At 44.5% G+C, this 25,417-nt stretch overlaps 1 protein-coding gene and 1 non-coding gene across 4 annotated transcripts; both read left to right on the forward strand.

Moving 5' to 3' along the window:
* The first annotated feature begins 47 nt into the window (after positions 1–47).
* On the forward strand, positions 48–25,417 carry SNX5 (sorting nexin 5). 3 transcript variants are annotated; one of them, XM_055430319.2, is made up of 14 exons: positions 48–187; positions 440–521; positions 11,746–11,850; positions 12,832–12,942; positions 13,766–13,887; positions 15,193–15,316; positions 16,020–16,115; positions 17,255–17,360; positions 17,444–17,519; positions 18,345–18,384; positions 18,483–18,569; positions 20,522–20,681; positions 23,491–23,576; positions 24,688–25,417. In XM_055430319.2, the coding sequence occupies exons 2-14, from the start codon at positions 471–473 to the stop codon at positions 24,736–24,738; spliced, it is 1,215 nt and encodes a 404-aa protein (XP_055286294.1). In that variant the 5' UTR covers positions 48–187; positions 440–470; the 3' UTR covers positions 24,739–25,417. The 3 variants fall into 3 exon arrangements, with proteins under 3 accessions (XP_055286294.1, XP_055286304.1, XP_055286288.2); XM_055430329.2 differs by lacking the exon at positions 440–521 and having other exon boundaries at positions 95–187; XM_055430313.2 differs by lacking the exon at positions 48–187 and having other exon boundaries at positions 259–521.
* On the forward strand, positions 7,074–7,309 carry LOC129535671 (small nucleolar RNA SNORD17). Its single transcript, XR_008681705.2, has one exon. It is a non-coding gene; the product is annotated as a small nucleolar RNA SNORD17 (small nucleolar RNA).

The raw sequence follows: 25,417 nt of genomic DNA on the forward strand, positions 1-25,417 counted from the left end.
CTTCTCTCTAGCGAGATCTCGTTGACGTCAGAGCTCGTCGCCATCTTGGGCTCTGCTGAGTAATAAATTCCCCCCGCACAGGCGAGCGCGCCCTTTATTGAGACGCGCCTCGCTACCAAAGTGCCTGGCCTTCCGCGTTCCCAGGGCGGCCCTGCGGTTAGCTGCTTCCGCGTGGCCTGGAGCGAGGGTAGGCCCCCGCGTCGTTTCTTTGCCCGGCTCCAAGATGGACGGCAGAGGGGACGGGGGAGGCCGCCCTGGGGGAGCACGTGGGGCGCCGCTCGCCTTTCCCGGGGCTGCTGGGACGGTGGCGGAATCTCGAGGCCTCCCGCCGCCGTCGGGCAGGGAGGCTGGCGGAGGCGGGGCCGCGGCCGCCTCTTCCCCTGAGAGGCGCCCCGGCGGCGGCAGCGGCGGCGGCCCAGCCTCTTCTCTCCTCGCACAGCCAGGCGGCCCCGCTCGAGACCCGCGTCGCCATGGCCGCGGTTCCCGAGGTGTTGCAGCAGCAGGAGGAGGACCGCAGCAAGGTGAGGCCCTGGCCGCGCTCGGGCTCCGGGCCGAGAGGCCCCGCCGGTCCTCTGGGCCCCACGCTCCTTTGCCGGGCCCCCAGGGGACCCCGCCGCCCTCCCTCCGCGTGGTCCGGGGTGCTCCCGCGGGACCCGGGCGGGGGGCGCACGCTGCGCCTGTGCTGTACACAGCTCTCCCCCGGGGAGCCCGGCAGTGCACGTGAGACCCACTTTGCACGGTGCGACCGAACCGCCCCCACTCCTCCAGGAATTCTGGGGAGATTCTGCCCAGGCCGAAGTCTTGTGTCCCTTGCAACTTCACTAAGCGCTCAGTGCGCCTCTGCGGGACTTGTGTCATTTTATGAGGTTTCAAATAGCTGAACTTTTCGCCTTTTAGATGTGTGTGGATGTTAAATTATCCTCTGCTACTCGAATCTGGAGATCTAAAAGGTAACCAGTGCAATAAATGCGTGTCACCGTAGCCGATTAAAGATCGAATTAGCTCTCCGCTTTTATTGGTCCTGTCTTCGCAAGTTACTTTGGAGAATACAGGGGTTGGTGTGAGCCACTGCGGTTTGTGCAGAACCGTCAACAGAAAAGTTTTTCTAACAGAAAATTGAAAAATGGTAATTTTGAAACTCGAAGTGTTCTCAGATTTAGTCTGGAAGGCATCGCTTTAGAAACCAAAGCACATTTTTTGGTCCACAGGTCTTTGGAGAGACCTTTGCATCTAGTAGGGGGCAGTTGTACGGCTGCTGGGTTAGTTAATTAAAGTGTGAGGAGAGCGTTTTCGTTGGGGGTGTTTTTCTTTCAAAGCTGAAAGAAATTTTCTTTTTCCTCCCTAAAGCCGGAAGTGGAAACTTGAGAAGACTTTTGCTGGAGGATTCCAAAGGTAGTTTTCTCTCTGGAAGTTTAGATGGCCGAATAGAAATTTTGATTTCCCCCACCTTGCATCTTCTTTCTCGACCCAGAATTAGTTTTACACTGCTGTTTAAAACTTCAGTCGACCTTTTTGTTTGTTAGTATTGTATAGCCCTGCTTGGTTTTAAGTACCTTTACCACCCTGTGACCCTCCAGCACGACAGGATTGTGAAGGCTACTTCCTTCTGGTTTTAGTGACTACAGGAAAGGACTGTAGAATTATTTCCCCGATTTTCTTTTAATTGCAAGAAATAAGGAAATAGGAAGCTTAAATGTTACTCTTAACACATAGATTGATTTTTCTTCCTCATCTCTGATATTGGTCCTGTGATGTGGATTAAGATGGTTTTTGAAGTGAAAGTTCAGGCTTGTTCAACTCTTCGACCCCATGGACTGTATAGTTCATGGAATTCTCCAGGCCAGAGTACTGGAGTGGATAGCCTTTCCATTCTCCAGGGGCTCGTCCCAACCCAGGTCTTTGCATTGCAGGCAGATTCTTCCCCAACTGAGCTCTGAGGTTTTTAAGAAAGCAACATTAAGATGGTTTTTAATGTTCACCAAAAGAGGGAGTTTCAAATGGGACAGGAGTGGAATAACAGGAGGACCGATCTTGGGCAGACAGTTATATTGCTGTAATATAGCTTTGTGAGTTAACTGAAAAGTTTTGCTTTTTTGCTGAAAATGTTAGAAGTTCAAACTTTCTGATTGTCTGTTTAGGGATTTCCATGAGGATAGGGGTTCTTTGAAGTTGGCCCCGCTAATAAGGCAGGGACCATAGTTGATCTTGAGGATTTTTAATCTGTCTACAGAACTTTTGGCTTGCAAAACAGGAGAATTGGCCTGTATCCAGTCGCCTGGTGCTTCCATTTAGTGGTTCCGTTCCGTTCCGTTCAGTCGCTCAGTCGTGTCCGACTCTTTGCGACCCCGTGGACTGTAGCCTACCAGGCTTCTCCGTCCATGGGATTCTCCAGGCAAGAATACTGGAGTGGGTGACCATTTCCTTCTCCAGGGGATCTTCCCGACCCAGGGATCGAACCCGGGTCTCCCACATTGGGGGCAGACGCTTTAACCTCTGAGCCACCAGGGAAGCCCTCCATTTAGTGGTATCCTTTTGAAAAAGCTGACGGTGTTGATTTGTCCCCTTGCCCAGAAAGCTGTTGCGTGATTAATTTGGTTTTTAACTCATCCTGTACTGATGGGAAAGATTGTGTTATGGTCCTTAAGTTTAGAAAAGTAAGGTTTTGCCAAGTCTAGCCCCTGAAACAGTTAACTAAAACTTTGATACCATTAGGTTCATCTCCAAGATAAATTAGTGCAGTACTGAGACTCCTGCACCCCTCCCCCGCAACACACACTGGCTGGATCAACATCCTAAGGTGTCTATAGTTTTTAATGGCTAGGGGGAAAAATTGGATTATGCAGAACCTTGTTCCCCTAAGATATTTATTCAGGCCTCCAGTCGCTTGCATGTTCTCCAGGTCTCCTGTTCACCTCAAGGTCCTTTAAACATCACACTTAGGTTCCCACCCACAGACTCACTGTGTGTCTGTTGTGATCCTGAGTCTCGCCAACCTGTGGCAAATGGAGTGTGGGTCCTGATTGTCTCCTGGGGTATTTTTTGACTCTTGTTAGTGAGCTGAAGTCAAAGTGCCGCTGTACACAGAAGCCTGCTCCCCACCGCAGCCTAGCCTTGTTACTTTAGCCTTAACTTTTCACTAGTTGGTTACCTAGGCTTTGGATGGTGTTTTCCTTTTCAGAGCCAGTCATTAATGTTTGACCTGCTACTGCTCTGGTTTTCAGGCAGTAGAAACCTCTATGCAGGTCAGGAAGCAACAGTTAGAGCTGGACATGGAACAACAGACTGGTTCCAAATAGAAAAAAGAGTACGTCAAGGTTGTATATTGTCACCCTGCTTATTTAACTTATATGCAGAGTCCGTCATGAGGAACACTGGGCTGGAAGAAGCACAAGTTGGAATCAAGATTGCTGGGAGAAATATCAATAACCTCAGATATGCAGATGACACCACCCTTATGGCAGAAAGTGAAGAGGAACTCAAAAGCCTCTTGATGAAAGTGAAAGAGGAGAGTGAAAAGGTTGGCTTGAAGCTCAACATTCAGAAAACAAAGATCATGGCATCTGGTCCCATCACTTCATGGGAAATAGATGGGGAAACAGTAGAAACAGTGTCAGACTTTATTTTTTTGGGCTCCAAAATCACTGTGGATGCTGATTGCAGCCATGAAATTAAAAGACGCTTACTCCTTGGAAGGAAAGTTATGACCAACCTAGATAGTATATTAAAAAGCAGAGACATTACTTTGCCAACCAAGGTCCATCTAGTCAAGGCTGTAGTTTTTCCAGTGGTCGTGTATGGATGTGAGAGTTGGACTGTGAAGAAGGCTGATCGCCGAAGAATTGATGCTTTTGAACTGTGGTGCTGGAGAAGACTCTTGAGAGTCCCTTGGACTGCAAGGAGATCCAACCAGTCCATTCTAAAGGATATCAATCCTGGGTGTTCATTGGAAGGACTGATGCTAAAGCTGAAACTCCAATACTTTGGCCACCTCATGGGACGAGTTGACTCACTGGAAAAGACTCTGATGCTGGGAAGGATTGGGGGCGGAAGGAGAAGGGGACGACAGAGAATGAGATGGCTGGATGGCATTACCGACTCGATGGACATGAGTTTGAGTGAACTCCGGGAGTTGGTGATGGACAGGGAGGCCTGGTGTGCTGTGATTCATGGGGTCGCAAAGAGTCAGACACGACTGAGTGAACGGAACTGAACTGAACACGTGTGGAAATTGTAAGGACACCACTCTACCAGCATATTACAGGGACAACCTGAAATTTCACCAATACTGCAAAGGCCAGAGTAACTGATGCTTGTGGGCTGAAGTTTTTCACTGTATTCATGGCGTGACTGTGACTTTAAATTTGAGAAGTATGACTTCTCAGAGTTGCCCACGCCTTAGTTCTGAATCAGCAACTTGCACAGTGTCTTAAGAGCTCCCTTTGTTTATACTACCGTGACAGATCATGATCTGCCCACTTGATCTGCTGTGGGAAGAAATGGCCCAGGGAGATTATGAGAGAATTTTTTGGATTCTGAGATCCAAAGTTCTCCTTTGGTACGAGACCTAGTAAGAGACTAAGGTCTAATAATGTAGAGCTTCAGCTTGAACCAGGGTTTCTTAATCTGAGCACTACTGACTCAGTAGTTTTGGGCTTCCTTAGTGGCCGTCAAAAATAAATGCAGATGTCAAATGTCTTTTGGTTTAGAAATCACCAGTTTAGACTTTCTAAGATGGTATGATGGGGTAGGTCAGGTTGTGTTAGAGGCAAATCTTTAGTGTGCCAGTTTGTTTTTTTTTTCAGATGTTTGATAAGTTCTAAAGAAATAGCATAAAACGTAAGCATTGTTGACTGTCTTTGACATTAATAGAACTGGCCTTCACCCAGTATCGAGGAACCTGATAGAAAGATGGTGAAGGGTTCTGGGTAGTGGAGGGTTACAAAGACTGCTGCGCTTACTGTGTTGGAGTTCACCAGCCACTTCGGACTGTGGAAACCTGAGGCTCTGATGCCAAAGTGGTGTGGGGCAGAATTGAAGTTGACTGAGACTGTGCTGCAGGGTAGAACGTGGTTTAAAAGCCTGCTTTTTAATTATGTTGCTCTCTGTTGTCCTGATTGCCTGAGGAAATTAGAATATAGTTCTGTAGGTCAGCAGTACCACTGACCAGTGGTGAAAGGCACATGCAGTGAAGTTAGGTAGTATTTACAGAAACAACCTTTCAGTAAACCCAGCTTTATAGAGGGAAGGGATGGTGGGACAGCTTGTCTTGCATATGAATAGCATATTTGTTTTCTATGGGTCTAAATTGAGAAGTATCTTCACATTACTGTGAGAAACTTGCTCCTTCTACCCCTACCCCAAAAAGGATACTTCACCCCCAACACCTGTATGTTTTCTGATTAGCCATTGAGTTACTCCTTTAAAAAAAAAAAAACACGATTATTTATGTATTTTAGCTGCCCAGTTCCCCCTGACCAGAGATGGAACCTGTGCTGCAACCCCCCCCCCCCCCCCCCGCCAGTAGCACAGTCTTAGTCACTGGACCATCAGGGAAGTCACCACGGAGTAACTCTTAAGAAGAGATTTCCCCCCTCTAAAAGGGGAAAGTGAAATTTCTCAACTGTCTCGTACCCCGAGGGCAAAACATAAATACATAGGTAAGAGTGAAGGTGCAGGAGCAACTAACCTTCAGTGCAGACGTTGGGTTCTTGGCTTGACTTCCCCTCTTTCTTTTTACACATTTGGTGTAAGTTGTTCAGACACTGATACATGGTCTGGAGAGAAAACTGTAGTTTTCTCAATGGTTGCTTGTGTTTACCTGTGGTACATGTTTTCTGTCTAAAGTTTATGGTTTACTTGTTCCTGAGGGGTAGCTCTTCAAGCCCTCGGGTCTAGTTATAGTGCCTGTGGTATGGGGCACAGACAAAATGTTGCCAATCTTATCCTCAAGAACAGGACATAAAAAGCTTGCATGTTGTGTTGGGGGGGGCTGCTGAGTAGCTGGTGAGTGATAAAATGAAGTTAAAATACTTATATCTGAAAGATCTAGGAAGTGTGGTTGCTGTGTCACTTCAGTCATGTCCGACTCTGTGTGACCCCATAGACAGAAGGTACCACACTTCCTTTCTGTCTATGGGAAGTGTGGTACCTTTACCTAAACACAAGAATTCCACCAGGAATAGGCAGCCTTCTCTTCTCGCTGTTGCCTTTTGTGTCTCAAACCCAGACGACACAGTCCTAAGCTCAGGCAGCTCTGTCCATGTGGCTGAGTAATCTTTGTTGGTGGTAAAGGTAAATTTTTTTCCTCAAATTTTTCACTTTGATCTTGGGTTGCACATAAAGTAAGACTGCTTTGTAGTAAAGAGTTGTGGACTTGATAGAGTGGGAACTTTTGGTACTTCATGAGAACTTCATGAGATCAAATAGTAGGGGAAGTGAAGGTCATTCAGTTGTGTCAGACTCTTTGTGACCCCATGGATTATACAGTCCATGTCATTCTCCAGGCCAGAATACTGGCCTCTCCCTTCTCCAGGGGATCTTCCCAACCCAGGGATCCAATGTGGGATCCAACCCAGGTCTCCCACATTGCAGTCTCATTCTTTACCAGCTGAATCACCAGGGAAGCCCAAGAATACTGGAGTAGGTAGCCTATCCCTTCTCCAGTGGATCTTCCCAACTCAGGAATCGAACCGGGGTCTCCTGCACTGCAGGCAGATACTTTACCAGTTGAGCTATCAAGGAAGCAGTAGATGAAGGGCTTTAGCTTTGAAAGGAAGAAACTAGTCTGTGTGTGCGTGTGTGTGTGTGTGTGTGCATGTGTGTGTGTGTGTACGCACGTGTGTGGCAGCTACATCCTCTGTAGCAGTCGTATGTTGATTCGCAATAGAATTTCTGTGCTAGGAGATGTTTATAGATCTTGTAGTTCAGCCTTTCACCTTGTGAACTCTTGAAAATAATCCAGATATCTTGTAATTAGATGGATTTCTCAATGAATTTCATTTTAGCCAATGATTCATCTTACTCTCTTTTTGGTTCCATGTTGGCATCTGACTAACTCATGGGCTTGCAGCCTTGTGAGATGATGATTCAGTTTATCCATTCGCTGAGTGCGCTGCACTGACCTTCTTCCAAGCCTGGGTTCCTGTTCTAGGAACTCTGGGTTACGTGGTTGCCAAATGCCCTGCAGTCTGCTGTGTTCTACTGTGGACGGCTTGTGTGTTGGTGGACTACCGGTAAGAATGGCTGGTGTCAGCAGGGATGGGTCCCTGTGGGCTCATCTCACCAAGATGAGTGGTGGAAATCTGATCACTTGCTGCAGCTCTTTACCTAGTATTTAGTTAGTGACTTTCCATAGCTGTTATGTTTGTGAGTAGACAGATTTTCTCAGTCTTTGGTTCTGTGTTCTTGAAGACTGAGGTACAGTATTGGCAGGGCTGGAATTACAGGGAGGGGAGAGACAGTGGTGGAGGGAGGAAATAAACCACACATACAGTGCTCCCTGGAAGGGCAGAGCTCTTGTGTTGCTCATAGTTCGGTTTTGCATGTACCGGTGCTCCAGGGGTCAGCTGGCATAGAACACAGACAGGTTTCAGTTAGCTTCAGGGCAGAAGAACTTGAGCCATAAAGAGAAATTCAGAGAAAGATAGATTTGATACTAGAATTTCTTACAGAACACTTCCTTCCTGTGAGCAAAAACAGTAACAGAGTAATGTATGTTTCATAAGTGTGCATCATGTGAATCTACTTTCAGAAATTGCTGCAAATCCAGTAATTTGTATTTTCTGCAGCAGAGCGTTTTTGGATTTATTTCCTTACTAAAGCGTATTGGACTGGGCATGGCATCCCTCCCTTTCCAGCTGAAATAATGGCTCTATGCTGCTTACAGACCATGGGTTATCTGTGGTTTTGGGCCTGTCCCCAGTAGGGGTCTTCGGTATGTTAGGCAGTCAGGTGAAGGGATAGCAAAGGAACATCCTTCGAAGAGCGTCAGTTTGATGGGGAGAACCTGGTGTAGCCTGTGCTGGCTGGATGCTTTCTGCTCTGGGACTAGAGAAGGGAGAGGCACTTAAATGTGAAAGGCAGGCTTTTCCTCTGCCTATGGCAATTTCCATGTAACATTCACGTTAAGCTGGAAATACCGTGGCTGGCGTATTCAATTTCTTGCATGTATATACAAAACTGGTTAGTTTTAAGTAATGTTCACCTAGAGCCCATTCTAGCAGATGAGAGTCACCGTGGAGATGGTTTCTTCTTCCCATTGTGGCTTGTCATTTGGCCATATGGCAGTAAACTGGAGTCTGTAGCCATTGGTAACGTTTATTATACTTTATCTTCCACCGAAGGTTCTGAATTTCTGAATCTAGCTTTGTGTGTTGTCCAGCCACGGAGGTACTCTTTGCCATCTCTGAACTGCTTCACCTTTTGAAGAGGAGGTTTTGCAGATGGTATTAACTTTTAGCCTTGTACCAAAGTGAGTTAAGTGTGAAATCCGGACCCTAAGTGTCCTTAGCAGCTCAGAACTCTGCAGACCATCCTTTGGCCAGTGTCAGGTGTCCCAGTGCTGATGAACAGGTGAGGGAGTGCATGGGGATTTGGTTTTAGTTTTTCTCCTTTACAAGTTCTCTTATCAAGCATTGAGATTCCCTTTCTGGGAGGTCAGGAGGCATGTGAGATCTTGATTCCCTGACCAAGGAGCAAATGTGCACACCCCATAGTGGAAGTACCAACTGGTAACCACTGGACCACCAGGGAGGCCCCCCAGATTTCTTAAAACAGTTAAAATTTTGTTTTCCAAGTGAAGAAATGCTTGTTTACTCCATGTTCTCACAAAGATCACGGTAGTCCTTACTATAAGGGTTAATGTGATAAGTATTTTGGGGACTGAAATTCCACCTGAAATTTGGTATGTGATGCAGTGGTTTCTGTAGAAATCTGCAAAAGAAAGTCTTTTTTTAAACTTGACTTCCACATAGAGTAAATGTGTTTTAAATTTGGTTCTCACAGGTGGCCTAAGGGAATGAGAAACAAAATTAACTTGCCTATGGTTAGACTTTTTTCTGAAGCCTCCCCTCACACTGTGGCCTGCGGGACTGAGGCAGCCCGGGTATGCTTGCTGAAACTAGGGGGCAGGTGGTGAGTAGGGGCTTTGTGTGGAGGCGTGCCACGCGCTCCTGTACCCTCCACCCTGTGGTTTATGTATTTAGCAGGTACTGTGGCATGGGACTGTGGGCTGTTGGTTCTGTTGACCAAGTAGAAAAAGGAGTGCTGAGTTTTAATCACACTGGATACTTCCTTCCTGAGGATACAGTGCTGACTTAGAAGCTTGAAACATTTCGCAACTTTTTACTCCTCTGTGATTTATCTCTTCCTTGCCTGGAAAGCTACAGTACAAGGAAGTTCGTTTGACTTGTGAGTAGGGGCCCGTTTTTGAGTTGGTGAGGGTTTGCATACTCAAAATTTTGCACCTAACTTTTTCCAGACAATTCCTTAAGGCCCAAATGCAAACTTTTCATGTTTTCTGTTGTGAGTTTTTTTTTAATTGTTGATTGTTTTGTCTGTGGGAGAAGGATGTTATATCAGGTTAGGGGGTGAGATTGTTCGGACTCCCTTCCTGTGGTGATGACAGCTGGAGAAGAAGCTGGGTGCTTGATGTCTTGTTAAGGTGCAGTCTTTCCAACCTCGAGTGGTTTTTGTTAATTTTGTGTCTTTATCACACTATCTTACACTAAAAAATGAAATAGCTTTGCTGACCAGAAAGGAAGACAAGAAAACAGTGAAAAGTCTGGGATACCTGTGTGGTTGGAGGTGTGGGAACAGGGCTGACCTCAGCGTCCACCTGCGAAGCCCATTGCAGCTTTAACTCCTGCTGTGATGAGCCCATTTACATCCGCCTGGGTGCTCCAGCCCTAATTCCAGAGGCAGTGTCGATGGTGCTTGCTGGCTTATGGGGCTTGGCACTTAGAATTGTCAGCATGTTCAGAAATTGAGAGGAAGCCAGGATTTGTGACCTCTTCAGGCAGCAAAGTCTCAGGAAATGTGGACCTTGTTGCTGAGCTCAGGGAAGTGCTCCTTAGTCCTGGCCCCGGGTCTGCCCTTTCTTTCCACCATTAACCAGACCAGCTTTATGCATGTACCGACTCTGACACATAGAAACATTAGATCAGGCGGGTGACCAGTACTCTCTGCAGGCATACTGTTGTGGTTGTGTGTGTGTTGTGAGGTCTTTCTGAATACTATATTTGCCCAGTCATGAATTATCAGGAGGGAGGCTTTATCAGAAATATGTCAAGAGCCAGAGTCGCAACTCTGATGAAATGAAGTGTCCCTGACTCTGAAGCTTTATCTTTGTTTGCAGAGATTTCATAAATGGACATGTGAAATAAGCCAAACAAGCAAATACTTCATAGGTGTCATCAAGAATTTATTTGAAATACATGTTTAGGTTGACATGGCAGAAACTGTTAAGTATGCTGTGGTCTCACAAATACCTGTCTGGTGGCAAGAACATGAGGCTTAGTTCTTCTAGCTAGGAAAGCTGTTATAAAGCTAACTGTGGCTATTGCAATCAAAATTTTTTTCTTAGTCACAGTGCTGAAGAGAAACGGGACGTACTGACTCTTCCTGAGATACTACAAAGAAGTAAGAAGTAATCCCATGCATTTTTAGAAAATATAGTTAATCTTTTAATACCTGATGGAACCAATTTTTCTGTCTTTGGTGGTTTTATTTTGAAGAAAAGAAATCAGAGGGAAATACTTGGAATTCCCTGTTCCCTCATCTTCTTAGGTCCAGTCTCCACTTGGCATCTCCATCTTCCTGTGTTCAGTAACCCAGAGTGTCCTGGCAGTCTCACTTCAGCTCTGGCTTACGGTTGTGGGCCTGGGGAGGGATGAGATGCTTAATCCCTGCAGTTTCTCATCTGACAGGCCTTCAGATCCACTGTCAGCCTATCTGTCTTAAGAATGAAAGAATTTACCATATTTTAGATTCAGTAGGAATTTTTTTTTTTAAGGGAAACCATTTAGTCACTTTTCCCCCAATAATACACTTCTTTAAAGAATTCTTTTAAAACTGGCAAAACTGGAGTTGAGTATTATTTTCTTCTTGAATTTCCAGCTCACAAAAAATCAGTTATTTTTGTTTCCATGGTAGTGCTCACCCTTCCGCTTTACTTTTACACAGTGAAATTCTGGTAGTTTATGCCTTTGTTGGTTTTTACAGTTCATCTCCTGTTCTAGATCTCATCTCCTTGAGACAGCTGGAGAAGAAATATACATAGGCCCACTCTGGAGTGGATTTTTCTCTCCATCCAAGACCTCACGCCACGTGACTGTTCTTTGTACCTTCTTTTTCTGGGTTATCCCAGCCTCTGACTTAACACCTCTTGAATGTTTTTGTAATTTGGGCATGTGTGTAAGAAGTTCACGTTTTCATTTTTATCTATTTGAAGCCTTCTTAGCACAGTTCTTTAAGTATTTGGTTAAATGTATTTTTCACACAAAGTATGTAATGTACATGATATTAATCATATAGTTGCTTTGTTTAGATTATAGGAATTCACTGGACGCACCCATCCACTTAATTAAGAGCAGTTGTCCCCACAGTTGCAAATAGATCCCTCAACTGACTTTGTTCTAAATGGTCATGGATAGATTGCTAAAAGTTATTACTAGCTCCCCATTTTTGGATGGATGCTTTTTAGGACTAAAGTGGACTTGAGACTAATAGCTAAAAAATGTATTTCAGCTGAGATCTGTGTCAGTGGACCTGAATGTTGATCCCTCACTTCAGATTGACATACCTGATGCCCTCAGTGAGAGAGATAAAGTCAAATTTACAGTGCACACCAAGGTAAGTGACAGAATGACTTCAGTAGTGAAAACAGTGCCAGGTTACATCTCTGCTGCAGTGGGTGTGAGCTAAAGTGCTACTGAAGGGTAGCCCCCCTGAGTGAGACCCCTCCTCACTCCTCAGACACCTGCTTCTGTTACAGCCCTGTGCACTGTGGGGGAGCCTTGTCCCCTCTCTGCTGGCGTGAGTGTGGCTTGTGCTCTACCTGGGAAGCACACCAGTCCTGCCCATCTCCACCTTTATTTCTAATTTGCATGCGTGGCAAGTGCTTGCTTTTTTCCCATCTTTGCTCAGTTCTTGGCCATCACCCAACCTATTATGACTCAAGACTTTTTCTCCAAATTTAAAAAATTTTATTTTCAAGGGTAAGTGATTTACCATGCTGTGTTAATTCTCCGAGTTTCTGATTTGACCGAAGCAGTATGCCAGTCTGAAATCTACAGCGTTTAACTTCTCAGAGCCCTTTCAGGGACTCCTTCTGTGCCAGTTAAGTGTACTCAGTGCTTGTCTTAGGCCAGGCACTGCTTTAAGAGGGGTTACATGGACCTGATTTCCTGGACATGATTTCCATTATGGTGTTTTCTGATGGCCATCTTACAGGTGAGGGACTGAGGCAGGGCGGAGCTCTTGGTGGGTGCCTCCCCTAGCACATGTGTGTCCCTGAGGTCCTCTCCCTCATGGGTTTCTCTGCTGCCCTGCTGTGTGATTAGCATACCTGTTCCTCAGGAGGCAGTGTGAGTGTATCTGTCTGAGTCGACCTGAAAGGTGGAGCTGTGTGACTAGAATTCCTTGGAGAACACATTGAATCTTAGCTCTGACTTTTCTAGTGGTAGGGAGGTCATGTGTTGCCATTTTGTTCTTTATTAGATCTCTTAAAAACCAGATGATTTATTGTGCATTTTTCCCATTGTGCACTGCATGAAACCCAAACCACTTGTTTGGAAAATGGTAGTTACCTGTCACTTTGTCTTTTCTTTACAGACCACACTGCCCACGTTTCAGAGCCCAGAGTTTTCTGTTACAAGGCAACATGAAGACTTTGTGTGGCTACATGACACTCTTATTGAAACTACAGACTATGCTGGGCTTATTGTAAGTGCATTTTGAATAATCAGATAATTATCAAAGCCAGTTTCTAATACCTTGCTATTCATTTTGTTTGAGATTTACCCACTTTGTATAATGGGTTGTGAAAATAGTCCGAGTTCATCTGTCAGCTAGAGTGTATGTTAGCTGTTACTGGTAAAGTCTAAAGTAAGTGAAAACAATGTTAGAAGCACAGTCTTAGAGTCTACAGTCTGAGAGGGTAAGCAGTTCCCTGGGGTGCAGTCTCGTCTGCTTTCAGGTGTGGCATTTCCTTTCGGCCATCAAGTTGAACTGATGCCTGGTGGTGGTTGGTGTGTGTAGTCTGCTGAGAAGGCAGTTGTCTTTGTGCTCCGCTGTGGAGAGTTGATGCCTGGCTACAGAAAGAGACTTAGCTGATTTTAAAGGACAGAGCAATGTGGCTTGACCTGCCAGGCCAAGAATCTGGCCAAATAGTTAAAATCAGTACTGAAGCTTATGTTTAAGAATGTTCATACAAAATTAGAATCCTTTGTCCTGGAATAAAAAAATTCGTTGTAAGTCCAGAGGTTATTACCCGGATGGTGTTTCTTCATTGGTTTTATATTAGCATTGGTTGTAATATATCGATTAGATAGTTGGAGCAGAATATACAGTTTGCCTTATAAATTGTTCAGTTGTTAACCAAACAGATATCAAAGTTGTAGGAAGGACTCTTCTTTTTTAAATGGCCAGAAGGAACAAGGGTTAAGAAAAAGCCCAGTGGACTTTCAGAGAGCCCTCCTTCCCCTGCCTCCTGTGGGGTGAGGGGTGGGCCATGAGGGTGCTCAGGAAGTCAGTGCCTTGCCTCCAGATCCCGCCGGCGCCCACCAAGCCCGATTTCGATGGCCCTCGAGAGAAGATGCAGAAGCTGGGAGAGGGTGAAGGGTCAATGACAAAAGAAGAATTTGCCAAGATGAAGCAAGAGCTAGAAGCGTAAGTGACTTTTCCTTGATGGGGCCCTGTCTTCTGAGGAGAAAAATGATGTTGTACAGCAAAGAGAATCTGACAGCTATGGTTTTCAAGTGTAACAGTTAATTAATTGCCTGGCTACTGTCAATGAGTTGCATGAGGGTGTGGGGGCCTGGTCTTTAGACGATTCCCTGTTCATACTTGGAGAAGGAAATGGCAGCCGACGCCAGTATTCTTGCCTGGAGAATCCTGTGGAGAGAGGAGGCCTGGCAGGCTACAGTCCATGGGGTTGCAAGAGTCAGACACGACTTAGCAACTGAACCACCTGGTGATACTGGATAGACTAAATTTTCGATTTGTAAACCATGCTAGTCATGGAATGTTGGTCTGGCAAAGTGAAGAACTAAACCTTTGACTATAATATACAAAAGCTTTCTTCCTTGATGTTTGTTTCCTAGAAATAGAGTTGAAACTAGATTGTAGCAAGTGCTGTTAACAAGGAAGCATTCTAACAATGGCTACATTGATGGCTTGAAAGAAGTCCAGGTCTGCAAGAAACTTATTTTAATCTGATTGTAATTATTTCAAACAAGAATGGATTCTTTATGCCATAGTTGGAGGTTCGCATTAACTGTCCTCCTGCTCCTTCCTCTTGCCCTTCTCCTATTCATTGGGGTCCATTTCAGCAGTTCTTGCCAATATGCTGCCACAGGCCCAGGTGAGCTAGGCCCGGGCTCACACTCCTGCCAGGCCTGCATGAACAGCTCTGAGATGGAGCACCACACTTGCAGACTTGGTTTCCTGCTGTTGAGCATAGAGTGTATAGGTTGAGATAAAGCCACTTTGTAATTTCTTATGGTTCCCAGCTTTGTTAGACTCATCGCTGTGTACATGGCTGCAAAATTAAAGGACTGTCATGGTTTTAAAGAAGCCATTGTTGTGTGCTGTAATTGCATGTGGTTTGGGCCTCACAGATGTGTCCATCAACTCTGGTTATGTCACTTCCCCTTCCATGCTGCTGCTGCTAAGTCGCTTCAGTCGCGTCCGACTCTGTGCGACCCCATAGACAGCAGCCCACCAGGCTCCCCCATCCCTGGGATTCTCCAGACAACAGCACTGGAGTGGCTGCCATCACCTTCTCCATCCGCTTCCATGGCTATTCCACAAATTCCAAAATGAGAGCTGCCTCATTACCTAACTGGATACTGAATTATGCCGAGCTGCTTGGGTCCAGTTCAGGCATTGTGTGTAGCTGTAGGACAGCACACTGATGTCCCCGCAGTGGTGCTGGGCAGTAAGCTGAGCGGAATCTTGTGCCTTGTATTGCAGTGAGTACCTTGCTGTCTTCAAGAAGACTGTGTCTTCGCACGAAGTCTTTCTTCAGCGGCTCTCCTCTCATCCTGTTCTCAGTAAAGACCGCAACTTCCATGTTTTTTTGGAATATGATCAAGATGTAAGTCATGTTAATTCCATTTCCACAGTCTAATTGCAATGTACCAAAAAATGCATATTTTCTGAAAAATTGACTTTCACAGTTGAATTTTCCCTCTTCCCCCTCAGTTAATTTTGGGGTTATTTGAAAGGTGATCCACGTTTGTTTTTTTCATTGAAAGGAGATATATGGTTGCCTTAAAAGAATGCATTCTTTTTCTTTATTATATATGAGGCAAGCACTGATTTACAGATTTCCTCATAGTCTTCTAACCAGTGAATAATAGCATAACAACAGTTCTACCCAGAATTTAAGGGCACTATGACTTGATGCCTAGATAGTTTTTCAAAATATCTTCCGAGTCATAGAATATATGCAAGAGACTCTGGTTCAATCCCTGGGCCAGAAAGATCCCCTGGAGTAGAAGATGGTAGCCTATTGACGGGAACCTGGTGGGCTACAGTCCATGGGGTCGAAAAGAGTCAGACATGACTAAGCACGCACACACAAGACTTGATACATAGATAGTTTTTCAAAATACCTCCTGGGTCATAGAATTATCACCTGTCCTTAGGTTTAGTTGTTTTCTTTGATATTTTAGATGTGGCTACGATGGGGTTAAAGGTGTCTTGGGTATGCTTATACTAGTGAACAGTTACTTGGGATGTGTTCAGAACTTGATGGAAAATATATGTACCATTAACTGTTTTGAATTTCTTTTCAGCTAAGTGTCAGGCGGAAAAATACTAAAGAGATGTTTGGTGGCTTTTTTAAAAGTGTGGTGAAAAGTGCTGATGAAGTTCTTTTTTCAGGAGTTAAGGTAAGTGGCCTTTAGCTGTTTAAGAAAATTCTCTTCATGTGACTAGGTGACCTTTTCTTTCTTCAGAATAGGTATTTGCGAAACAAATGGTATTAGCTTCTCAAAAATGGAAATATTTTCAAGTTTGGGTTATTTTTATCAACTTACTGAACTTTGGGTCATTTTCCCAAAATACCTGTTCTTTTCCAGGAGAAGGGATAAGAGCCTCACTCTTCAGTTTTTGTTGTCTCCTTTTCTCTAAGGAAACGATACTCAGTTATTCTTAAGAAAAGAAACTACACGACCAGTCTTTGGTGCTGTTCTCCGCAGCTGCACTGTCCCTGTATTGTAGCCCCAGCCTTGTGTGGAGTTGAGCACCTGACTAGTGCGGTGCCCTAGTGTAATTAAGGGACCAAGTTTTCTATTTTGTTTACACACTGGATTTGTAGGCCATTGGTAATGAAGAAAACATAAAATATGAGAAGTAATATTACCTGTTTCTTTTTATGCTGTGGCTACTAAGTAGAAAGTTCTAAGTGGCACGTTTGGCTCACGTTATTTCTGTTGGACTGTGCTGTTCTGGAACATAAATAGATGTCCAAGTTTCTCAGTAGCATCCTAGGTGTGGTTTATTTCTTTGCTCCTCAGTTACTGTCTGGTGTCTGACTTTGCCACTTGTGGTCTTGAATAAGGAGACTAGGATGTGGGTAGCGCAGGCCTGGTCAGAAGTTTGGAAGCTCTTGGGCTGTCTGGGTGGCGGTGAAGGCGTGCTGATCCCTGTGTGCAGTAGGGGTGTTTGGCATCCCTGGTCAGTGCCCCCCAGATGCCAGTATTGCATCCCAGGTGATGTTTCAGAAATGCAGGTATCTGAGGCAAGGTAGCAACCCACCTGGCCAGACCACCACTTTTAGTGGAATTGCTGCTGGAGGTCAGCACGCTTTACTGGGCTGTGCTAAATGGCTCTTCAAAATGGTTCTGTTGATGTTTCTTGCCAGCCTTTTGCTAATCCCTGGTGTGAAATGTTAATTTAAAAAATTATTTAAATTTCCCTGGTCCTTAGAAGTTAAACTTCTTATGCCCAAGCTTATTTTTTAAATATAAAATACATATTCATATGTAGAAGTTTTGCTTCTTTGAAACTTTTTTTCTTTCCCCTTTAGGAGGTAGATGACTTTTTTGAGCAAGAGAAGACTTTCCTCATCAACTATTACAACAGGATCAAGGATTCCTGTGCAAAGGCTGACAGGATGACCAGATCTCATAAAAGTAAGTGCACTCACCCACTAGCCCCCTACCTCTGCTCAAGTGCCAGCTCTGTTCACATGAAAGGACTGTTCTTGTTCCCACAGATGTTGCAGATGATTATATCCACACTGCAGCCTGCTTGCATAGTCTGGCTTTAGAGGAGCCTACAGTCATCAAGAAGTAAGTTTTTGTTGGGAGACATTTTCTCTCATCCCCTAATTGAAAACTTGTGCAATTAAGAGTATAATGGATAAGGGCTGCATAGTTCAGTTCTGTCTTGAGTACAAGCCCGTTGAGGGTGGATGGTCTCCAGCATGCATTTTAAGTTAATTTTTGACTGCTCTGGGGCTGTTCTCATTATGGTGCATGGACTTTTTGTTGTGGAACTCAGGGCTCTAGGCGTGCAGCCTCAGTAGTTGTGGCACACGGGCTTTGTTTTTCTTTACAGCACATGGAATCCTCCCAGACCAGGGATTGTCTCCCGTGTTGGCAGGCAGATTTCTATCACCTGAATCACCGGGTGGTTTGATTAATTTGATTTGGAGTTGTCACTGAGTGAGGTTTTTCAGCGTCTCCATTCAGGTTATTTCTGGTATGAGATGGTACAGTTGGCCCCCTCCATATCCATGGGTTCTGCATCTACAAACTAGAAGAAACTGCAGATAGAAAAACATTTTTTAGGAAGTTCCAAAAAGCGAAACTTGAATTTGCTGCACATCAGCCACTATTTGCATAGCATTTACATTGTACTTAAAACTGTTTGCATCCATTTACATTTTATCAGACACAGGAAGTAATCTAGAGATGAGTTAACATATATAAGAGGCTGTGCATGTATTCTATGTATCAGGGGCTTAAGCATCTGGATTCTAGGGTCCGTGCAGGGTGGGGCTGGGTCCTAGAGCCAACGCCCAGCTGTTATCATGGAATGACTGTTCTACTAGGCTTGGTTTAGTGGGTGGTAGTATATTTAGGACCTTAAGTCAGAATCGTGTGTATTTGCAGGTACCTGTTGAAGGTGGCTGAGCTGTTTGAAAAACTTAGGGTAAGGATTTTTATGTTGGTCTTCATAGTATATATTTTATAATCTGTAGATTTCTGCTTAGATGATGGTGACCTTTTTTTTTTTTTTTTTTTAAACAGAAAGTGGAGAGTCGAGTCTCCTCAGATGAAGACTTGAAGTTGACGGAGCTCCTGCGATACTACATGCTCAACATAGAGGCTGCCAAGGTGAGGGCTTCTCCCAAACGAGGCCTGGTGATGCAAGTGTATTCTTTGGGTTAGAAATGAAGGGAGATGGGAATTTGTTAGGATCATTCATGTGAGTGATGTCACCCTAAGTAAAGTTGTAAACTGAGGCAAGCGCCAGTTTATTCGGGAAGAGCAGAGGAATTACATGCCGCATGGGAAGCCACAGGAGATTTCATTGACGGTCTGGAGTGGGCTATATTTTGGGGCAAGGAGTGCAAAGAGTCTGGGAAGGCGTGTCATCTGCATGAGGGCGCTGGTCCTGAGCAGAAGCTCATTGGCTGGGCGCTCACTGCTCGGGAGGGGGAGGTCAGGCTAGGTCTTCTGTGCATCAGGTATTTGTGGAAGTTCATCTCTCAGTTCCTGCGTTCTATTCTGAGGGTGCGTGTGTTCCCCAGGTCCATCTTCGATTGAGATCTTCTCAGTGACGTGCCTTGTTAGGTGTAATAACAAGTCCTTAGCGTGTGTTCTTCAGGGGCCTGGAGCAGGAGGGCTGGTGCCAATAAGAGTTTGGGGAGTTAACAGTACGCTGCTGGATGGGGACATAAGTGGACATACACCTAAGGGGCTCTTTCTGAGGCAGGATAGGTTTTGGGGTTTGTTATCTTTTATTGAATTGTAGTTGTCACTGCATCCTTTGAGTCATGAAGCATTGCTTAACCAAAAGCAAGATGAAGTGTAAGCAGAGTAACATTTGGGAACACACATTCTTCACTGTCTACACTGTCCTGACGACATGTTTAAATTATTTTTATGTCGTCATTATCTTTCAGTCACTAAGTTGTGTCCAGCTCTTTGCGACTCCATGAATTGCAGCACACCAGGTTTCCCTGTCCTTCGCTATCTCAAATTCGTCTGTTACTCAAACTTACATCCATCGAGTCGGTGATGCCATCCAACCATCTTATCCTCTGTTGCCCCCTTCTTCTGTCCCCAGTCTTTCCCAGCATCGGGGTCTTTTCCATTGAGTTGGCTGTTCGCATCAGGTGGCCAAAATATTGGAGCTTCAGCATCAGTCCTTCCAGTGAATGTTCAGGGTTGACTTCCTTTAGAGTTGACTGGTTTGATCTTCTTGCTGTCCATGGGACTCCCAAGAGTTCTCCAGCGCCACAGTTAGTATCAGTTCTTTGGCTCTCAGCTTTCTTTATGGTCCAACTCTCAAATCTATACATGACTACTGGAAAAATCATGGCAAAGTGGTGTCTCTGTTTTTAATATGCTAAGTTCATCATAGCTTTTCTTCTGTGGAGCAAGTATGTTTTATTTTTGTGGCTGCAGTCATGTCTGTAGTGATTTTGGAGGCCAAGAAAACAAAATTTGTCAGTGTTTCCACTTTTTCCCCATCTATTTGCCATGAAGTGCTGGGAACCGGATGCCGTGATCTTTTTTTTTTTTTTTTGAATGAGTTTTAAGCTAACTTTTCCCCTTTTCTTTCAGCCTCATCAAGAGACTCTAGTTATTCTTCACTTTCTGCCATTACAGTGGTATTATTATCTGCACATCTGAGGTTGTTGATATGATTTTTATATGAAATGTACTAAATTAAGCAGCATAAAATTTTAAGCTAATGGGAAAAGGTCATCAGGAAGTAGAAATTCTTTTCCCCGTAGTTTAGTTTTAAGTGATAAGTCTTTTGACATGTTTTCTTTTGGGAAATAACCCTGTGGTCATCACTGTTTGGTTCCTTCTCTTGATGCATGTAGAGAAGTCTGGGAAGACTCAACATTGCATTAATTAATTGCCCTTCCCAGCCTCATGTTTAGATCTTAAGGGGTGGAAGTACATGAGGTGGCTGCCGTCTGACCTTTCAGGCAGTAAGGTCAAGGTGCTTGTCTGGTTCTTAAGAGATTTTAGATGGTCTTCCTGTTCTGTTCTAGAGATTTTTCAGTATAGCTTTAACTACCGTGTATCATGTCTGTCGATTTTCCTTCTAGGATCTCTTATACCGACGCACCAAAGCCCTCATCGACTATGAGAATTCAAACAAAGCACTGGATAAGGCCCGGTTAAAGAGCAAAGATGTCAAGCTGACCGAGGCACACCAGCAGGAATGCTGCCAGAAGTTTGAACAGCTCTCTGAATCTGCAAAAGAAGGTGAGTGAGGCTGCTTCTTTTTTTTTTTTTTTGCTTTATTTTATTTTTGCTTCATTTGTGCATGGACTGTAGTGGTGGCACGCTGGCTGGCTTCGTTGCTCCTTGGCACATGGCATCCTTGTTCGCTGACCAGGAGTCAAACTCAGCCCCACCATTGCAGTGCCAATTCTTAACCCACTGGACCGCCAGGAAGGTCCCTACTTGCACTTTTTATTGGGAAACAATTTAAAAAGTTTACAGAGAGAAGTTGTACAAATGGTGCAGAGGATGCCCACATGTCCTCTGGCACCTGCACACGTTCATGTGTTCCTACTTGTGTGATTTTATAAACATATCTCGGTGGTTTTTTTTAAATTGAGATTAAGTTATGTCCTTAGTCGTTTTATCTGTAAAAACTTGGCTATATTTCTGCAATACAGTTACCAATGTGGGTTGCATTTAGTTTTCGCTCTAAAATCTCCCTTAATCTGGGAAGAACACATCTCAGGTTTAGTTTTGTGTTTGTTTCTTTTTAATTACATTTGTCTTTTGGAAGACCGATCTCTTTTTACAAATATTAATAGATGTCACTCACCTTTGTTTGGTCAGTCTCCTCACGATTGGATTCTGGATGCTGTGTAATTGTGTCTTTACGAGGGTATCACATTTGAGGATTTCTTGAGTCCATCATCCCCTCATATCTGTGTGTTTTGATGACACAGTCGGGTTTGTCCTCTGTGTACTTGACTTTTCTACCAGCCACTGATGAACAGACTGTAGGAGACGGTGTGAGACCAGGCATCGCCTTTCCTCCCTGGATGTAGCCAAAGGCAGTTGTCTCCTCCTCTCTAGCCCTCCTTTTCCAGGGCAGCCTTCAATGCTGTCCTTTATTAACACAAGCTTCCCTTCTCTCCCTTACTTTTTTAAAATCATTTTTACTAGAATTCTGGATTCCTATTTTCCAGAGGTTTTAAAATTTTTCAGTGTATTAAGCTATTTTGGTGTTTATACTGTCCAGAGTGAGCCCATGGGCGTGCCTTTAAGCTGGCGTGTCCTACGACACCCCCATATTTTTGAGCGTTTAGATACTCTGTTTTAGTCTTAGACTTCTACTCCATAATCACCATTTCTTCAGGAGCCCATATCGAGTACTCTGTGTGCCCATTGCTTCTGGGGTGCTTCTGCTCCTCGAGCCTTCCACTGACAGTGAGGAGGTGTCAGGGTGTGTGCACACACCTACTCCTCAGGATCATGAGTCCACGATAGTGACTCAGTTCCGGTCTGTCTCCAGGGTTCTTTCTTGCCCTCTACCATTCCTGGATAATGGGCTTTTTAAAATAATTTAGGACTTCCCTGGTGATCCAGTGGTTAAGATGCCACACTTCTAATGCAGGGGGCACAGGTTCAATCCGTGGTCAGGAAACAGATTCCACATGTCAAAAATAAGAAGGTAAAATATAGTTTTATAACTTTATTGGGAGATGGCATACCATTTCCATTAATAGGTAGTTTTTTCCATAGGGGATCTCACTACCGTGAAGCTCTTACGGGCTGTGGGACATAGCAGAACAAAAGTTGAAGACTGTGGTCTTACAGAATGTGAATGTGTGTTATAGTGGATTCTGTACTTGATTCATCCTCAAGACACCCTCCCCCTTCAAAACTCTAGGTTTCCGTGTGAAATCCGTATCTCATCATAAAGACTGTTCTCTCAGAACGTTCCTCTCCTCTGTGGTTCTGAAGTCTTGGTGGATCTGGAGGGTTCTGCTCCTTTGTTTTGGCTGAGTCTGGCCAGGAACATGGGGCCCTCCCTGAGAGGGACTGGGCTCTTCTGTGCAGAATCTCTGCTCATGGCCTGTGGACACATGTGGCTGCCCTTGGGATTCTTTTAGAGAGACACCTCCTCGCTACCCTGTACTTAAAGTAAAAGTCTAGCTTTAAAAAAAAAAAAAAAAGAAGCTAATTTAAATGTATAAGGAAAAAGGAGACTTTAAAGCTACCACATTGAAATCTCAGGTAATTATATAGACCAGAGTTAGTGGCTTTGATAATTTTTGTGTTTTTCTTAAAATGGTGCCAATTTAGGCTGAATTCTGTTGCAGAATGTTTGTGCCGATGGCATTTGATAAGCCTGGGTGTACTGCCTGTAAAGTGCAGTGTCCTGGAGGTACTGAGATGAGTGGCTCTTGGCCTTGCGGCCCTAGGTTGAGGCTCTGAAGTTGTGGCTGAATAGATGGTAGCTGTTGAACAAGCACAGCACAGCAGGCAGGCATCCTGGGACATGGACGGGTATCTCTTGTTCTGTCTGGTCCTGGAGGGAAGGAGGAGAGCTTATTATGACATCCTGCACGACCAGCCTGATAATATCTGAACTACTGTCATTAACATCAGTATATGTTTCTGAATTTTTACGTGGCTCTTAACATGACGTTTCTTTTCTACTCGGTGCTGTGTAGGTAAGGTTCGAGAGGGTGAGTTGGCTTCTCAGACCCTCAGCACCCGCTGAGGCTGAGGGGGATTTGATCAAAGGAGGTTTAAAATAACCCATGAAAAGACCCTTGCTGCAAGTCTGTGTGGCCCACCATCTCCCCGCCCACTCCCCACACACACTGCATCCTGGAGGGAAAAGGCCAAGCAACTCAGCTCAGGGAACCCCAGATAGTGTTCAGGGAAGGTTTCCATGTCAGGTGTGTGTCCCGATGGCAGAGTGAAGTGAAAGGTGAGGTGTGGTGGGAACCAGAGCTCTGGAGATCATTTTGTTTGTGAAAATGAGGTATGGAAGCTAAAGATGGAAATTGCTCAGTTTTTCTTGGTAAACTTTGTTTTGTAGAGCTAATCAATTTCAAGCGGAAGAGAGTGGCAGCATTCAGGAAGAATCTAATTGAAATGTCTGAACTGGAAATAAAGCATGCCAGGGTAAGTCTTTTCTTCACACAAGTCAGCTTTGGAGGGTGTGTTTCAAATTAACTTCACAGTTCACTATTCCAGTATCACTGTGCAGTTGGGGCTGGCTTTGTGGTACCCTGTGGGTGGATGGGAGCCACTTGATGGAGTATTTTTTTCCACTGCAAACCAAAAATCTGAAATGTAGTCTTGATGAAAAGCTGCTTTGTGAGAAGAGCATTGTTGGTGGCAGTTACTCTGCTTTCCTCCTGACGCCCTGTGGGCCATGCTGTGGAGGGCTTGTCCTAGTAATTTGTAAGCATCCATCATAGCGATTGCAAGCTCAAGTTTGCCAATTTCCTAACTTTAGACTTCTGATACTAGTTCATTATTGGTTTAAAAAGGAAGAAAAACGACCTTATATATGTAATGTGTGTATGATAATTTAGCCTAGAAGAGATGGAGAGCAACGGTTCTCAGTGCTGGAGCACGTTAGAGTTCTGCTCGAGCTGTTCAGGGTTTTTGTGCCCACGCCCAAAGCTCTTTGGATGGTTCCTGGGTGCAGCTGATCCTGACACCCTAGGGTGCTGTCTGGTCCAGGGCGGTTGGGTCAGTGTCACTGCTCATCTGCACTGGTTAAAGCAGGGACACTGGACATTTGTGTGTGTGTGTTGAATTCCTTTGTTTTGACCACAACAGAGATGTTTCCTCACTTGGTTAAGTCCTACCATATCTGACCTTCTAAATTGGACTTTTAAAGTATCGTCTGTGTGTCATTTATACATAATGTTCTGAGTATTCTAAGTTATCTGAATTTCTTTAAAGTGAGAACTTGGTAAAACATATCCTGCCAAGTCCTTTGTGAATATTTATCATTTGTAATCTCACCCACAGCTGACTTTTAGCAACTTTTTATCCAGTCTTTCCAAGGCCTTTGACCTCTCATTTATATCACATGTAGGTTCAGCCACATCAGTGGGATTGGCATGGCTGTAGTGGGAGCAGACCTGGGGTGAGGGTGCTGAGGGCAGTGACCAGGGCAAAGGGGACTTGTGATTCACTTGTCACTGCATGAAAAACAAGCACCAGCCCAGATGTCCATGGGTGGGAGGTCTGGAGCATTCACTGGATTCCTTTCTTCCAGAACAACGTGTCCCTCCTGCAAAGCTGCATCGACCTGTTCAAGAATAACTGAGTTGAAGGACTGAATGTGAAGAAAGCCAGCATCACTTGCACTCAAATCATTACCACAGAAGATTGATTTATCTTGACTTTAGTTTAAAATGATGTGAACACATATTTTGATTTCTAAAGATCTTAACACTTAACCATGTTGGTTTAAAAATATTTCTATTGCATGCTCCTTGGACATAACTAATCTTGATGCAGCTAATACCTCAGTGGGTAGAATCTTAAGTACTGGGTTCTCCTGTAATCTGTAGTAATGAAGAAAGGGTGCGGAATCACGCGCCTTCTGGAGCGAGTGTAATCAGCAGGGGCCCCGCACATGTCTCAAGTTTCATGTGCCTGGGCCCCTGTAATTTAGGGTAGGTGCCTGTTGATAGCAGATGAGTCAGCTACTTGTTGCAGGTAACAGACATTCCATCCCTTTGTCAAGTGATTTTTCCCTTTCTTACTCTCACAGAGCGGTAGTCACCTTCAGTTGTTTGTACTATAACAAGAGCAAGAAAAATATCATATCTTTATATATACCCTTTGCAACTCCATTTTTGTAGCTGGGATACAAATATTTGTGGGGGCTTATCTTGAGGGTATAAGAACAAGTAATGTGAACCCCTCCCTTCCTAGTGGGGGCACAGTATGTGTGTGTGCTTGGACTTTTTATAAAGCATCCAATAAAATAATCCATGCTC

This window comes from Moschus berezovskii, chromosome 15 (assembly GCF_049115385.1).
Source record: "Moschus berezovskii isolate FMDL1 chromosome 15, NW_MosBer_1.0, whole genome shotgun sequence".
NCBI classification, from domain to species: domain Eukaryota; kingdom Metazoa; phylum Chordata; class Mammalia; order Artiodactyla; family Moschidae; genus Moschus; species Moschus berezovskii.

Excerpts from the sequence above, each read along its gene's own strand:
- SNX5 (XM_055430319.2), top strand. The coding sequence starts at position 471 with ATGGCCGCGGTTCCCGAGGTGTTGCAGCAGCAGGAGGAGGACCGCAGC. Across the intron at positions 17,361-17,443 it reads GATGACCAGATCTCATAAAA|ATGTTGCAGATGATTATATC; the intron begins GTAAGTGCACTC and ends TTGTTCCCACAG. Across the intron at positions 20,682-23,490 it reads CTCTGAATCTGCAAAAGAAG|AGCTAATCAATTTCAAGCGG; the intron begins GTGAGTGAGGCT and ends TTTGTTTTGTAG.